The 17,414-nt window shown below is 39.4% G+C and overlaps 1 protein-coding gene across 1 annotated transcript in view; it reads right to left on the bottom strand.

Moving 5' to 3' along the window:
* The window catches only part of CDADC1 (cytidine and dCMP deaminase domain containing 1), a 37,029-nt gene extending 30,633 nt beyond the window's left edge, over positions 1 to 6,396 (bottom strand). The window contains exons 1-2 of the mRNA XM_073894312.1: positions 6,219 to 6,396; positions 5,380 to 5,477 (exon numbers count right to left, since the gene is read on the bottom strand). Of these exons, the coding sequence (XP_073750413.1) occupies positions 5,380 to 5,477; positions 6,219 to 6,300 (180 nt within the window). The 5' untranslated portion in view covers positions 6,301 to 6,396. The remainder of the gene's footprint in view (positions 1 to 5,379; positions 5,478 to 6,218) is intronic.
* Between the last annotated feature and the right edge of the window lie 11,018 nt (positions 6,397 to 17,414).

Raw genomic sequence — 17,414 nt, 5'->3', positions numbered from 1 at the left:
CCAGGCTCGAAACTATCTCATTTAAGCCTCAGAACTTTACAAAGTAGCCCCTATCGTTTCCATTTTAGAAATGAAGACATTGTGGCTGAGAGAGATTAAATAACTGCATAGCAGTCAATGGGAAAGCCAGGACCTGAGCCCCAAGTCCATCATCTTAACCATTATGCTACCCTGCTACTGTTCTGGAAAAGTACAGTGAGTACACAGTGGGAAGAATTGGGAGAGAGGGACAGTACATGATGTGTAAAAAACGAGGCAACAATACACTTATTCTAATTCTTATACTACAGTACCATTCAGGCAATTTTGATATGTTTAACTTAACTAAAAACTATGAACCACTGGAGAGATTATTATTTTAAAACGATGGCCATTTTTAGTAGTGCCGACTTCTATTCTGAAACTTTTAGTTAACTGTGCTTTTCCCAAGTCTCATAAACAATTAGTTTCTCTCCCACTCATTTATCTAGTTTTGGGCTGGATTCTTAAAAATGCTTGGATTTTATACTTAATGTAAACTTTGCTGAACAATCTTCAAAGAGCATCCATACAGTGTAAATATTTGACAACACAGAAAATCTCAGATCTCAGTCATATTTAGAAGTGGTTGTAAGTTAAAATACACTGAGGGGGCGCCTGGGTGGCTCAGATGGTTAAGTATCTGCCTTCGGCTCAGGTCACGATCCCAGGGTCCTGGGATCGAGCCCCACATCAGGCTCCTGGCTCAGTGGGGAGCCTGCTTCTCCCTCTCCCTCTGCCTCTCTCTCTGCTCATGCTCTCTCTCTCTCTCTCTGTATCTCTGTGTCTCAAGTGAATAAATAAAATCTTAAAAAATAAAATAAAATAAAATACACCGAGGTTGGTAAAATGAATGACAATCTAAATGTCCAGTGCTAAGGGAATACACATGGTACATCAATACAATGGACTGTTATGCCAACATTAAAATGATAATAACAAACACATATAGTACATAGTTTGTGCCAGGCACTATCTAAGAGCTTTACAAATACTAACTCAACCACTTTTCATAAAAGCCTCCTGTAGTATGTACCAGTAACATTCCATTTTATGGATGAGGAAGTTGAGAGAGGGAAAGTAACTTACTCAAGATTACACAACAGTAAGAGGTGGAGTCCAGATTTGAACCCAAGCAGGCTAACTCCAAAACCACTGACTACTCTTAAACCATTAGACTAAGTTGCTGCTCCAATGTGTATAATAATATTACAGCATAAGCTTTTTCCTATGTTAAGGGAAAAAGACTAGATCCAGATGTAAATGATCTCAAATAACTCAGAGAGAGAGAGAGAGAAAAGATTGAGAAACTGTACAACAATGTCAGTAGTCGCTAGATAGTGAAATTGTGAAAAAAAATTTTTTCTTCAGTCCATTTTGTAAATAATAGACATACATTAGTTTGGTAACAAATAAAAATGTTTTAAGACAAAAGGTTGGTAAAGTGTCAAAGGCAGTATTTCCAATATAATTACATGTCAAATTGCATCTTAAGAGTTTCTGTGACTTACTTTGTATAGCAAAAGCAGAATAAAGAATTTAAGTGAAACAAACTTAATATTTTAGCTTAAAGAACATTTTTCTTCTCTTAAAAGGAAAAAGATCTTACTCAACCCTGTGAACATAATGTGTAATTAATACTGAATTTATTTAATTTAATACACATCCCTGTTGAAAAAGAACTTAATATCAGCAGAGGATTTATTCTTGATATATAAATATATACACATATATATACACACACATTTAAATATCTAAATATATAAGTGTGTATATATATGAATTAAAATGAGATCAAATCTTCATATTAAAAAAAAAGTGTCTTCAAAATTAGTACTCAATCTCTAAGAAGCCCAGCTTTTTAAATGTGCTTTTAAAAAGTCTTAAATCTCGGGGCACCCGGGTGGCTCAGTCAATTAAACAACTGACTCTTGATTTTGGCTGAGGTCATGATCTCAGGATCATGATCGCAGGTGAGATTGAGCCTCACGTCCACCCTGTGTAGAGCCATGTGACCGGCTCCATGCTCAGTGGGGAGTCTGCTTGAGATTCTCTCTCTCCCTCTCCCTATGCACCATCCCCACTGTCACATGCATGTGTACTCTCTCTCTAATAAATAAATAAAATCTTCTAAGAAAATAAAAAGTCTTAAATTTCTAAGCATTTGCTTCTAATCTGTCTCTTCAAGACAATTTTATCTGCAAAAAAACAAAAACAAACCAAAAAACCCAAACAGTTTGGAAAATCTTCCACTTTCATAAAATAATATTAAGCTACTAAGAGGCAGAAAGAATAAAAGACTTCAAAATCATGAAGGAAATGACGACTTTCTCAAAGTCATTAATAATATATGGAGCCAGGGTGGAGGTTGAGGGAGTGATTAACAGGACGTAAAAATGCAAAACATTTTAAATAATGTTTTACTATTTATTAAATATTTCACATAGTAGCTGAAGAAGAAAACTACTCCAAGAGATATCATTTTATCAGGAAAAGTGAATTCTCTATATACACAAAGACTTTACACCCTTCACAAAAATCAACTCAAAATGAATCATAGACCCAAATGTAAAACGTGAAACTAAAAAACTCCACAAAAAATTACAGAGGAGAAAACCTAGATAATACTCGGTATGGCGATGGCATTTTAGATACACAAAGGAACAATCCAGGAAAGAAATCAGTGATAAACTGGACTTTATTAAAATTGGAAAACTTCTCCTCTAAGATACTGTCAAGAGAATGAGAAGACAAGCAACAGACTGGGAGAAAATGTTTGCAAACACACATCTGATATAAGACTGTTATCCAAAATATACAAAGCTCTTAAAACTTAACAATAAGAAAATAACCTGACTAAAATATGGGCCAAAGACCTTAACAGAAACCTCACCAAAGAAGATATACAGTTGACCAATTAGCATATGAAAAAATGCTGCACATGTCATGAGAGAAATGCAAATTAAAACGAGATACGACTACATGACTATAAGAATGCCCCAAATCCAGAACACTGACAACACCAAATACTGGAGAGGGTGTGAAGCAACAGGAACTCCATTCATTGCTGGTGGGAATGCAAAATGGTACAGACAGTTTGGTAGTTTCACGCAAAACTAAATATACTCTTCATCATACAATCTAGCAATCATGCTCCTTGGTATTTACCCAAAGGAGTTGAAAACTCATGTCCACACAAAAATCTGCATACAGATATTTATAGCAGCTTCATTCATAATTGCAATAATTTGGGAGCAACCAAGATATCATTCAGCAGGTGAATGGATAAATTATGTGTGGTATATCCAGGCAGTGGATCTTACTCAGCACTGAAAAGAAGTGAGTGATCAAGCCATGAAAGGACACGGAAGAACCTTAAATGCATATTGCTAAGTGAGAGAAACCAACCCTAAAAGGCTACGTACTACTGTATGATTCCAACTATATGATGTGCTGGGGAAAGGCAAAATTATGGAGACAGTTAAAAAAAAAAATCAGTGGTTGCCATGGTTGGGAGTGGTGGGGGAAAAATAAATAGGTGAATCACAGAGAATTTTTAGGCAATGAAAATATTCTGTATGATACCATAATGATGGATACATGTCATTATATATTTGAGGTACACAGTATGTACAGCACCAAGACTGAACTATAATGTAAACTATAGTCTTTGGGTGATCATGATGTGTCAATGCAGGTTCATCAACGGTAGCAAATGTACCACTCTGGAGAGGATGTGGTTAATGGTGGAGGCTATTCATGTAGGGGGGAGCAGGGAGTATACAGGAAATCTGTGTACTTTCCCGGAAATTTTGCTGTGAACCTATAAGTGCTTTAAAAAGATAAAGTTCTAATTATTAAAAAGTTAATTCCTTAATTCCCTGTTAAAATTCATCAGTGTAGTCCCTACTTATAAAATCTAAACTCTCTTGCAAGGCATACAATATTTTTTATTTTCTGATTCCTGTATATCTTTCCAAGCTCATCTTCAGTCTCTTCCCTTCACCCAACTTCACCCGCCCCCATGAGGACCACAAGTTCTCTCACTCCTTCAAGCTTTTCCATATGGAGTCCCCTGGCTTGGTAAATATCTACTCATTCTTCATGTCTCAGTGCAAACGGAGCCTCCCTGTGCATCCTTCCCTCACTTCCCCATACAGAACCCGGTTTGCAGTCTTCAGTCTTGGTAGCATCTCTGCTTATTGCATCTTGTTTAAATACCTAACTTTTGTCTCCGTTTAGAAAATAAGAACCAAATCTCTCTTTTTGTATCTCCAATGCCAAGCACACAACCTTATCCACCATAACGAAGATGCCAAAAAGAAAAAAGAAAAAGAGACTGGTTATGAATGACCTCATAAGAGTACAGTTGTGTTTAAGGATTTACAAAAAGTAATTTTGTAGAAAATGTGAAGCAATCTTTCAGCACAATTATTGGCAAGTTGGAAACTTCCATAAGCATATGCAGAATACAAGTACAATTTTGTAAGAGAAAAACAAGCAAAAATCCTATGCTTAAGAAAAGACTGAAGGAAAGTACCAAAATGTTAAAAGTGATGTTGTTAGAATGGTGAAAAGCCATGGGTAATTTTTCCCCCTTTCTCTTCTTCAAAAAATGTCTTAAATGCTTAAACAACTTAATACTCTTCTCCCTATATGGCTTTGGCCCCCTAAAACATTCTAAACTTACTAATCTACCAAACCAACTGGTGAGAACCTAACACCATGCCACTCCAAGCATGGAGGAAAAAGATGAGAAGGTAAGCACCTTGCTGCCCAAGGGTTGGAGAAAGTAAAGATGTAGGCTTTCATGATTATTCTTTCTATATATTCCTAACCTGTTTTGATCACCTCTTTTAGATCCAAAAAAGAGACTATTTACATGGAACAAGAAACCAATTAGCATTCACAGATTACCTATTCCAAGAGTAGATGCTAAGGGGGTATAAATAAGACATGGTAAAATAAGACACAGTAATAAAAATAAGGTAAAATAAGACATGATCTCCATCTTCATGTAATTTACGGTTCAGTGGGAGAAGGGAAAAACTACTCACATGAAACATCAATAGTATACAACTGGGTGATAAATTATGCAATCTAATTGTCCAAATCAACAGATAAATACCATTAATACCTGATAAACATGCACAGTCTGAGAAAGTAACAATTCTATTTTTAGATTAGAAAGATGAGCTATTACAGCTATGTGATATATATATGTGATACAAATATCACACTAAACCACCGAAGTATTTTGCAAATTTTAAGGTTTTTGAGTTTGCTTTTAATGTGACAGAAACTGGAAAAACCAAATTTAAACCACGGCTCAGTGGGAAAAACTAAGGAAACAAAATATACCTGAGATTTTTGTCTTTGGGCTTTTACTGCTGGGAAGAGCTCCATCCAGAGACTGAGCAGAGTGAAAAGGTTGACTTTAGAAAGCCTTGGTATTTGACCTACAAAAGAGAGGGCAGACACTTTAAAATTTTTACTAATGATGAAAATAGGAACTCATGCTCAGTGCCACTTGGGTGCTGCAGCCTTAACTCAGCTGCTTTAGTAGGAGACAGAGAAAAAGGTAAGAGGACAAGGGGAGAATCAAAGGGAAGGAGCCTGGCTCCAACCTCACTTTCGGCGACCTCCTCTGGCACTTTTCAAAGTTGGGCCCTTTCTCCAGCCATCACATGACAAGGAAAAAAAAATGGTACAACTGATACATTTAACTATGGGATAATCCAAAGGAAGTTATGAAAAGTCCTTGCGTCTGATGTTATCGTGGAGCACGCTTTTCTTTAAATTGTGGTGTGGCAAGAAGGGCAGTGCGGTGACCTTCGCGGGGAAGGCAGCTGAAATACAGGAAAGCGTCGTGTGTGGTTAATTCGGAAATCAAGTCAAAAGCACGGAATTTTCAGGCTCAATACCTGAGATTCCAGCTCTAGGTCCTGGGAGGAAAAGTAAAGGGCGGGGGCGTAGGGGTGGGGGGTAAAAGGGAATGAACGCGACTTCAAAAGCAGGTGTTGCCAAGCCAGGGGTTCCTGGTGACCGAGGCGAGAACGCGCCTAGGGCGGGAATGAGACATCTCGGGGCAGAAGTGCGGGCGAAGAGGGGTAAGCAGGGAAAGCGGGAGTTACACGGAGGCAGAGGCTCAGGGCAGAGCGAAAGGCTGGGATGGCAGCAGCAGGGTCCGAGGCACTCACCAGTCATGCTGCCAGTCTGGGTGCTGACTGACCGCCCGGCCCCCGCGCTCTCCAGATTTTGCATCTGCCCTGCTTCTTTCATCCCAAGCCTAGCGGCCTCTGCTGCCCAGAATACCTCTCGCTGCCTGGCATGATCTTAGCCCCAGCGGCTCCACCTCCCGCCTCCTCCCAGCAACTATACGGCAACAGCCAACTGGGCGCAGCCAATGACGTAGGAGCCCGACCGCCACTTCCGGGCGCCTCGTGTGTCGTATTAGCTAGGTGCGGGCGCGGCGGCGCGGGGCTGCCAGTCTAGGGGTGGCTGCGTAGGTAAGAAACTGGGCAATAAATCATTTGAGGCCTGACTTTAACTGTCGATGTTTTTGGCCTGGAAGTCCCAGGTTGTGCGGGCTCTGATACAGAGTGATGAGGCCTGCGCAGACTTGAGAGTTTTGATGACAGAGTGACGGGGAATTGGAATGGAATGCTGCCCCATCTGTCACGGTGGAGATCTTAGAGAAGGGGGAGGTGGAGTTGCAAAGGTAGGACCTGGGCGGTCCAGGTGGTTGTTACCATCAGAGATTGGCCAGCCCTTAGGAACTCAGTGCCAGGCTACCATAGGGACATTCTGCTTCTCATCAAACGTATCACCTCAAGAAGTCCAACTGTAGGGGCACCTGGGTGGCTCAGTCGGACTCTTGGTTTCAACTCAGGTCATGATCTCGTGGTCGGGGGATCGAGCCCCCTGTCGGATTCTGCACTCAGCGTGGAGTCTGTTTCAGATTCTCTCTCTCTCTCTCTCTCTCTCTCAAATAAATAAATAAATAAATAAATAAATAAATAAATAAATAAAGCCTTAAAAAAAAAAAGTCCAACTGTGATTATGAGAAAGGTGGGGGTAGGAGGAAGTAGCAAGTGGCCCCTGGAAAATATGGGGAGTGCCATTTCGACATTGTAGGTTTGTGCCCAGTGCATTTTATTTGATTATTTTGTAAGTGTCCCAGGTATTACTCAAAATGAAGTTCCTCCCCAGTGACTCAGAGCCCAGTTTCCCTCACCAACCCGCTCTGTTCTCACAACTTGGAATACTGACACATACCAAGGCATGAAAACAGCTTTTGTCCTATTCTTTTTTTTTTAAGATTTTATTTATTTATTTGAGAGAGAGAATGAGATAGAACATGAGAGGGCAGGTCAGAGGGAGAAGCTGACTTCCCTGCTGAGCAGGGAACCCGATACGGGACTCGATCCTGAGACTCCAGGATCATGACCTGAGCTGAAGGCAGTTGCTTAACCAACTGAGCCACCCAGGCGCCCCATGAAAACAGCTTTTTGAAAGCAAAAGCTAAACGTTATTAAAAAGGCATCATTTTGTAAAGGACTGAAGTGGTAATCTTTGGTGATAATGGATATGGCTTATAGTTCCTTAATTTTCACTTCTGTATAGTATTTACTGTAGCTATATACCACAATTTATTTTTCCATGTTTGAGCCAAGAAACATTTGGACCATCTCCAGTTCTTTGCTATTGCAAATAATACTGCTATAAACATTTTTGTATGTCTCCTTATGTTTAGGGACTATACTTAGGAGTAGAATTGTTAGGTTGTTATTGTCACGTTTACCAGATAATGCTGAAATTTTTTACAAAGGAATTGGACCAATTTATATAGCTCTACATCACCACTAGCTCTTGGTATTGTCAAACTTATAATGTTTGACAGTTGGGTTGGCATAAAATGATATCCTGTGGTTTTGATTTTCCCTGATTTCTACTTTGGTTGAACATCTTGTATGTTGGTTGGCCATATGTGTATCCTCTATGAAATACCTGTTAACCATTTTTCTCTTTGGTTGTTTCTTATTTCTTATTCATTTGTAAGCGTTCTTTATATATTCTGGATATTCATTCTCAGTTGGGAGTGTGTATGATAAATATCTTCTCCCATTTGCCACTTGCTTTTTCACTTACTTTATTATGCCTTTCAGTGCACAGTGTTTTATTTTAAAGTACCAAACATACCAATAACTCTCTTTAATGGGTTTTATATTTTAGTATCTTTATAAAATGTCTTTCCTACCCAAGGTTATACAAATATTCTTTTGTATTTCCTCTAAATATCATAAGTTTTTCCTTTGACATTTACATACACATGCATGTAGAATTCATTTTTGTGCATGGTCAGAGAAAGGGATCCAATTTTATTTTCCATTTGATAGTCAGTTAACACCATTTCCCCATTGATATGCAATGTCACCTGTGTCATATATCAAATTTCCATACACACATGAGACTGTTTTTGGGCTTTGTATTGCATATCATTTGTTTATTTACCTCCCTCCCCCCAAAAAGGATCTTATTTTCTTCAGGAATATCTTGGCTATTCTTGGCCCTTTAGAATCTAGGTAAATTTAGAATCATATTGTCACATTCCTCAAATATCCCACTGGAATATTGACTGGAAGTGCATTGAATTTATAGATCAATTTGAGATATATAGGCTTCCTGTCCCTGAACATAGTACATGTGTGTGAACATGGCATACTGGGTTTTCTGAAGGTTTCAAAAGGATTTATGATTTTTTCCCACAAAGATTTTACATATATTTTATGATTTAATTCTAGGTTTTTTGTTGGTATTGTAAATGAAAAAAATTTTTTTAAGATTATTTATTTATTTAATTAGAGAGAGACAGCGAGAGACAAGTGGGGGGGGTGGGAGAGGGAGAAGCAGGCTTCTCGCTGAGCAGGAAGCTTGATGTGGGGCTCGATCCCAGGACCCTGGGATCATGACCTGAGCCAAAGGCAGTCACCTAACCAACTGAGCCACCCAGGTGCCCCAAATGAAAAAATTTTTTTAAATAAACTCTACCTGCAACATGGGGCTTGAGCTCACAACCCCAAGATCAAGAGTCACATACTCTACCAACTGAGAAAACCAAGCACCCTGTAAATGAAATCTTTTTAACAAATTATATTTGTATTTGTGGCTAATATATAGAAATGCAAGTAATTTTTATATATTTTATATTGAGCCATCTTGCTAAAATTTCTTATTAATTTTAATACTATTTATTTTTAGTTTCTTTTGTTGTCTAGGTGGAAAGGATATCATCTACAGATAATGACAATTTTACTTATAGTTTTCTAATATTCAAACCTTTAATATTTTATTATCTTACTGCAGTCTAGGATGTCAGAGAAATATTGAATAGAATTTATGGTAACAGGCATTCTTTCTTGTTCCTGATTTAAAAGGAAATGATTTTTTTTTATTTTTGTAAAGGATTTTATTTATTTATTTCTCAGAAAGCGAGAGAGAGAGAGCACACAAGCAGGGGAGTGTCAGGCAGAGGGAGAAGCAGGCTCCCTTCTGAACAAGGAGCCTGATGCGGGACTCAATCCCAGGACCCTGGGATCATGCGTGACCTGAGCCAAAGGCAGTCACTTAACTGACTGAGTCACCCAGGCGCCCCAGGAAATGATTTTAATGTTAAACTTTAAAGTATGGTTTTGCTGTAGGCTTTTGGTAGCTGTCCTTTTTCAGATTATGCAAATTCCCTTCTATTTCTGTTGTTTTTTTTTTTAATCAGATGTTGAACTTTATTAAATGCTCATGTTAGGTGCCTTTTATCCACTTAAGAAAATTCTTTCTCTGCTGGCTTGCTGAGAATTATTATCATGAATGGATGTTGAGTTTTATCAAACATATCTTATGTCTGTTAAGGTGATCCTATAGTTTTCCTCCCTTAGTTAATGTGGTGAATTATACTAATAGATTGCTTGATATTAAATCAACCTCGTCTTCCTTTGGTAGACCCATCGTGGTCATTGTGTGCTACTTTCTTATTCACTGCAGGATTAAATTTGCTAATATTTTAATTTAAGGTTTTTTAATCTATGTTCATCAGTGAGTTTAGTATATAATTTATCATGGTCTTTTTGTTTGGTTTTGATGTCTTGATTAGGCTACCCTCATAAATGAGTTAGGTAGGGTTTCCTATTTTTCTTTTCTCAGGAAGAGTTTGTATAAGATTGAAATTACTTGTTCCTTGAATGTTTATTAAAACTTACTTGGAAACGCCATTTGAGCCTAGTGCTTTGTAAGGTGGAAAGACATTTCACTACTAATTCAGTTCCTTTATGGGTTAAGAGACTATTCAAACTATTTTTTCTCAGTCAATTTTTGGTAAGCTATATTTTTCTTGAATTTTGTTCATTTTATATGTTTTAAAATTAATTGGCACAAATTTATAAACTTTATAATAAAATTTTCTAAATATACAGATTTATGAAATGTTCTCTTACTATCTTAATTTCAAGAACTTCTAGGGGCGCCTGGGTGGCTCAGTCGGTTAAGCGGCTGCCTTTGGCTCAGGTCATGATCCCAGGATGGGATCGAGCCCCACTTTGGGCTCCCTGCTCAGTGGGGAGTCTGCTTCTCCCTCTCCCTCTGCCTACTGCTCTGCCTACTTGTGCTCTCTATCTCTCTTCAGATAAATAAAATCTTAAAAAAAGAACTTTCTAAACTCAAGAACAAGTAAACAATCCAGTTAGAAAATGGGCAAAAGACTTGAATAGTCACTTTATCAAAGAAGGTATAAAATGACAAATAAGCACATGAAAAGATGTTCACCATCATTAACCATTATAGAAGTACAAATTAAAACCATAATAAAAAAAACATAATGCGATATGGCTGCATACATATTAAAATGGCTCAAATAAAAGGTACCGACAGAACCAGATGTTGGCGAGCATGCAGACTGCCGGATTATCTTACGTTGCTGGGGGGAATATAAAATGGCACAGCCACTCTGGAACAGCGTGACGGTTTCTTACAAATGTATGCTTATCGTATCACCCAGCAATCACACTCCTCAGTATTTATACTAGAAAAATGAAAACTTAGGTTTACACAAAATTCTGTACATGAGTGTTCATGGGAGCTTTATTTGTTAATAGTCAAAAACTGGAAACAAACCAACCTTCAGTGAGTGAATAGATGACAAACTAGGGAACATCCTTGCAATGGAATACTACTCAGTAAAAAGGAAGGATACATGTGTCAACTTGGATGAATCTCCAAGACATTGTGTAGAGTGGGAAAACAATCTTAAAGGGTTATGCACTGTATGATTGTATTTATATACCATTCTCAAAGTGAAAGTATTAGTGATGGAGAACAGATCAGTGGTTTCCAAGTGTTATGGTTGGGAAAAGGATACCACTCTTAAGAGGAAACACAAGGAGGGGCTCTGGCTGGCTCAGTAGGCAGAGCCTGCGACTCTTGATCTCGGGTGGTGAGTTCAAAACCCCCTTGGGCAGTAGAGATTACTTACAAAAAAAAAGAAGAAAAAAAAGAGGTAACACAAGAGAGTTTCTTTGTGTTGATAGTCACTCATTTACACATGTGATAAAATTTCATAGAACATACACCTAAAATAAAAAATAGAGCATTAAGGATTACTGAACTCCAAATAAGGTCTATACCTGAATTAATAGTACTGTGCCATGTGTTTCCTGGTTTTCCCAATATACTATGAAAATGTAAGTTATTATCATTGCAGAAACTTGGAGAAAGGTACATGGGAGCTCTCTATTATTTTTGCAACTTGTTTGAGTTTTAAATTCTTTAAAAATAAAAAGATATTGGTATCTATCTTATATATATGCATACATACGTGATTATATATTTAATATATACAATATATTATCTTTCATCTCTGTGAGTAAAATCTACCCTTAGAACAACCATTAGCTTTGTGGCTCAGCTCCTTCTTTTTGGATTGCTGTTTTCATTCCATTTTCAGTCCTGTAGTATTTCAGAGTTGTTTAAATGCTCTGTTCCCTTTACTTTCTTGCTGGTTCAGCCATATTTGATCTAGCATTTTTGGGTGCTCTGTAACAAATTTGTTTGGGCTCTCTTATCTACAGTATAACAGTTCTGCTACAAAGAATAAGGACTAAAGAGGAGTATAAGACAAATGCTACCTAAGTGCTAAGAAATGGACAAGCTCAGTTCAGGTGAGCACAAAAAAAGCCTAGCTTAATCAATAAAATGGTTTTAAAATCAATAAATAATCGATGGAAAGAACATGGACTTTGAGGTCTGATAGACAAATTGACATCTCTAACCACCCAAGCTATTTACTAGTTAACTATGAGTTAGCTGAGACAATGTTAGCTGTGGGTAACAAATACCCACCAAATCTCAGTGGCTTGCCACAACAAATCTTTCCTTCTGGCTCACATCACATGCTACAGCACTGTTCCTGTGGATTGGCTCTGGGATCCAGGCTAAAGGCGCAGCCCTTTGGATATTCTTTTCTCCTGGCAGAAGGAAAAGAGATGGCAGAATTACATGATGACTTATTTAGGGCAAGTCTCATGTCAAGCCAGACACCCATGAGATGGGATGCATAATCCTGTTTCAGGGATGCTGAAAAGGGAGGTACAGCAAATATCCCGATAATAATGCAATATTAGTAAATTGGCTTTACTAATCATGGATCCTTTGCCTGTTACTTCGTGTCTTGTCAGAACAAAGAACTCCATACCCGTTTTCCAGAATCTGCAGTTTTCAACATTTTACCACATTTGTACCATTTTTTGTTATTCTTTCTGTTACATTTGCATACCTCCCCATCCCATTCTTTTTCTGAGTCATTTGAGAGCAGGTTACAGACACTGTGCCCAACCCCCCCTAAAAACTCCAGTATTTATTTCCCCAAAACAAGGACACTCTAACACATGCTAATCCGACAGTCCAAAACAGGAAATAAGTGTTGATCAGTCACTACAAGGCAATCCACAGACACCATTCACATTTTGAAAAGTGTTTCAACATGTGTCATTTCCGTTCTGGTTCAGCATCCAATCCAGATTCACTGAGTTTTGACCCTCGTTATTTTCCTTCAACCTGGAACATTTCCTTGGCCCTTCCCTCAGTCTCACAACATTAAAAGTTTTAAAGGATCTAGGCTTTTCATTCTGTAAGATTCCTCTCCACCAGGATGATTCTGCTGTTTCCTCACAACCAGACTCAGGCCATCCATTCTTGGCAGGAATGCTACAGAAGTGATACTGGGCTCTTTTCCACAGATCCCATGAGGGGGCAGCTCAGTGTTCACATGTCCCAGCCATGGTGATACCAGCCTTGTTCACCTGGCAAGTTAGCGCCTGTCAGGTTTCTAAAGTCACTAGCAAAGTCAGTATTTTTCCCTCTGTAATTGGTCAGTATTTTGTGGAGAGAAATTCCCCCAATTATGCCAATGTCCTATACCCATTAAACCTCCACGTACCAACTTTAGCATCTGTTGGTAATTCCCATATGAATTAACCACCATTGTGACGGCTGTCCAGTGGTGATTTCTTATTTCCACCATTCCTCCAACATATAGTTGTCATTCTAAAATAAGAGTTTTTCCCTCTTCCTCATTCATTCATTCATTCATTCATTCATTCATATGTGTATGGACTTGACTTTCCTGTTTTATTCAATGAGCTGTAATCTGATATCATTTATTTTAGTGCTCAAATTGTCCCGTATTTGATGAAATCCTCAAGTTGTCTCTTTTATCCTTTTGACACACCCCCGTAAGTCTTTGAGCACTTCCTTACATTCTAGTGCAACAAGATGCTTCAGACTCATTTTCTACATTCCCTGCACCAGATGTAGAGCCGACCGTTTCTCCAAAGAGCCCTGGTTCCTCTTAGTGTTTGAAAACTAAGATCTAGGCAGTAAGTGTGCTATGTCATTTCTACTAAACCTTCTGAGAAGCTAGATCTAGAAAATATATGAGTATCTATATACATATACACACATACTCATGTAGCTCTTTCAGTAGCTATCTAAGAGTTCCCATTGGTACCTTCAATTCCAGAGTCCAGCACATCAGGGTTATTTCTAGCCTCTACCTTTGTTGTATTTGTAAATCTCTTCTCAAACAGCAAGAAACCTGGTTCCCATTTTTCTTCTTCTTCTTTTTTTTTTTTCTCTTTTCCTTTCCTTCTCCCCTGCACCCAATTCCCCTAATCTAATTTCTCTAGCACATTGGTTGCCTCTTTGGCTGCCCCACCCCTGTTGCTGCTGCCTCCACAGCCCCTTTGGCCTCCAAGGGAAGGAAAGGGAGGAGAGGGGAGCTGTAAAATGGCTTTTTGACTGAATTATTCAGAGAGGGAGGAAAGAAGACAGGAAGGGAAGGAGGGAGGAAGGGAAGTAAAGTGGTAATAGGTTTATCACAAATTTTCCTGAAGACTAGGGATGCCTGAGTGGCTCAGACAGTTAAGCGTCTACCTTTGGCTCAGGTCATGATCCCGGGGTCCTGGGATCAAGTCCTGCATTGGGCTCGGCAGGGAGCCTGCTTCTCCCTCTGCCGCTCCCCCTGCTTGTTTGCTCTCTCTCTGACAAATAAATAAATAAAATGTAAAATTTTTTTTTCTTGAAGACTAAGTGATCCCAAGTAGCACAGTGCTTGGCAAAGAATAGGTGCTCAATATCATTAATTATTGTCCTTCCCTTCTTTGTGTTTCATTTGCTTATTCTCTATAGAAAACCTGAAACTTATTTTATCCTAGGTCCTATGTTGGGAATATTAGTCCTAGCAGTGTGTTTATTTGGACAGAATCTTCTCAGCAAAACAAGCTGGGGTTCCATGGAGCTGATCATAAAGACATGGTATCTATACTGGATTTGTTGATACTGTTGGTGTTGGCAGAGACCACATACCCAACTTGCAGAAGAAAATGTACCTCACACTCAGTCTTGCTCTCCGACATGGAAGGCACATCATGACCAGTGACTGTCCTGCAGGCCTGGAGAGAAGGTGGCTGCAGGACTGCTAGGGACTGCTGGTGGTCGGTACACCCCTATGGACAGGATTGGCCCTAATTTGGTCATTCCAAGCGAAGATGTGACCATAAACACCACCCTGAATCCAGAAATTAAGGTTTCCCAAACAATTCTCAGAAAGCAGTTCCTGGCAGCACTTCAGCCCAAGGAAGCAAAGAGAAGCCTGAAACAAAATCCAGATGCCCTTCACAGAATATTCGCTTTATTACGGAGGGCAGTGCTGCCGAAGAACAGTGACTTCTCAGGCTTACCGTATATTGTCCCAAATGGTGTCCTCAGAAAAGAAAAGTTGGTGCCACATAGACGAGTGTGCTACAAAGAATGCCCAGGAACCTTGGGAATATCTGTGCTCCCACGAGGTGGGAAGGACTAGCAAGCCCACTGCCCGCTCTGTCCTGAGGCGCTCTGCCACAAGACCACCCAACGGAGATTGGGTAGGTGGGCCCGGCCACCACAGGCCATATCTTCGTCACTCTTGGGTCCCCATTTGTGTGGCGCCCTCTGGACTGGTTTGAGTATTTCTCAATCAGCACCCCTGAAGAGGTTCTGCAATGAGGCGTGTTAGAAATCAACAGAAGACACTAGAGGGACCAAACGGGAGGGAGTAGAGAGGGAGCTGATGGAGTATGAGTAATGGTAACAGTAACAATAGTATCTTACTGTTTACTTTACACATATTATTTACACCTTCCAGCAGCCTTACGAAGTGGGTATCATTATTATTATCGCTACTTAGAGGAACCAAGACATGGAGTAACTTGCCCAAACAGTATTGCTTGAAAGATGTGGGAGCAGGATATAAGTGTATACTACTTCATTTAATACTCCTGACAAGGCTATGATTCAGACTTTCATCCTCTCCGCTTTACAGGTGAGGGAATGAAGGCCCTCGGACCACCAACATCAGTGTCCCTCAGGAGCTTATTAGAAATGCAGAATCGTGGGCCCCACTTCAGACCTATGGAACCAGAAGCCGGACAGAACCGCTGGCCAGGACGAGAGGGCTCCAGCAGGTCTCAAACTTGCACATGCGTAAATGTCACCCAGAGACTATGTTAAAACCCCGGTTCCAGGGGCCAGCTGCCAGAGATTCTGAGTCTCTGGTGTTTAGCAGTAGTATTTTGGCCCTCTGTAGAATTGCCTCTGCCAAGTAGTTTTTGATACCACATTATCTACCAACATTAGCTGATGTTAAAAAGCAAAATTTCCATACTGGTTAAGGCATAAGTATCAAAGTTTTATTTGACTTGGGGTTGACATACTTTTTTAAAGGCCCAGAGAGTAAATATTTTAGGCTTTGGGGACCATTCAGTCTGCCATATGTCATGAAAGCAGCCACAGGCAATACGAATGATTGACTGATACAGCTCAGTTAACTCTCCCCTTCATTTGGCTCATAGCAGAGAACCTCTCGTGATCTCATTAAGACCTAGTTTGGCATGTATTTGAAGAGTGGAGATTTAAATTCTTGGAGAGGAAGGGACTCTTAAGTAAAATAGCTAATACTGTAGGGGAAGAAAAACAATTTTCCTCTACTCTTCTAGGTTCTTGGCTGAGAACCCTCCCACCCCTGTAATAAAAGACAGATTAACGAGAGAAAAACAATTTTAATTATGTATGTAAGGGAGACCCACAAAGATATGAGACTCAAGGCCAGCCAGGCAATTGAGACTTATGTACCATCCTGAGCTAAGGAAAGGAATAGAGGTCTGGTGCTTTAAAGGGGAGAAAGACAATTCACAGGAAGATGAGAGGAGCAAATGTTTGGGAAGCAAATGTTTGCCCTGCCATGCAGGTAAGTCACTCAGATGAAAAAGCTTTCTCTGGTTATAGCTCTCTTCCTCATATGGGCCCCCTTTCTAATTTTTTTAGGTAGTTAAGAAGTAGTAAAAAGCTTTTCCTGAGACTGCTGGGCCTTGATTATCTTCAGCTCAAAGTAATCCACATGCCAAATTAGCACATTCTGGGGGGGCTTATTCTGAACCCCCTCAACACAGTATTCCCGGTTAACTTTCTTCAGGCTGAATCATAACACCTTTTCCACTGGGCTATAAAATCCTGATCCTTTGTCAGTTTCTGCAAGGTAACTTCTCACCTGCAGGTCTACAAATTGACACTGTTTCTATCAAGTATGTGCTATTAATTAAAAAAAATGGTGACAAGTAATCCCCATTTTATCATTTTCCAGGTGTGGAGTAATTTTTGTCATTGGCATTATAAGAAAAAGCCCCGTCCTGTTTGCTGTAAAGATTTTTGTTGAAGACATAGTTTTCTAACTTACAGGAGGTCATCTTGGAGTACCCACGGGATAAATTCTCCTTTCTGCTGTGAATCATGTAACCTTCCTAACCAGACACTGGGAA

This window comes from Callorhinus ursinus, unplaced genomic scaffold, assembly GCF_003265705.2.
Source record: "Callorhinus ursinus isolate GAN/ISIS: 27379988/994484 unplaced genomic scaffold, GSC_fseal_2.0 scaffold7, whole genome shotgun sequence".
NCBI lineage: Eukaryota > Metazoa > Chordata > Mammalia > Carnivora > Otariidae > Callorhinus > Callorhinus ursinus.
The sequence above is the reverse complement of the archived record's forward strand: the minus strand, read 5'-3'. Positions and strand labels throughout refer to the sequence as shown.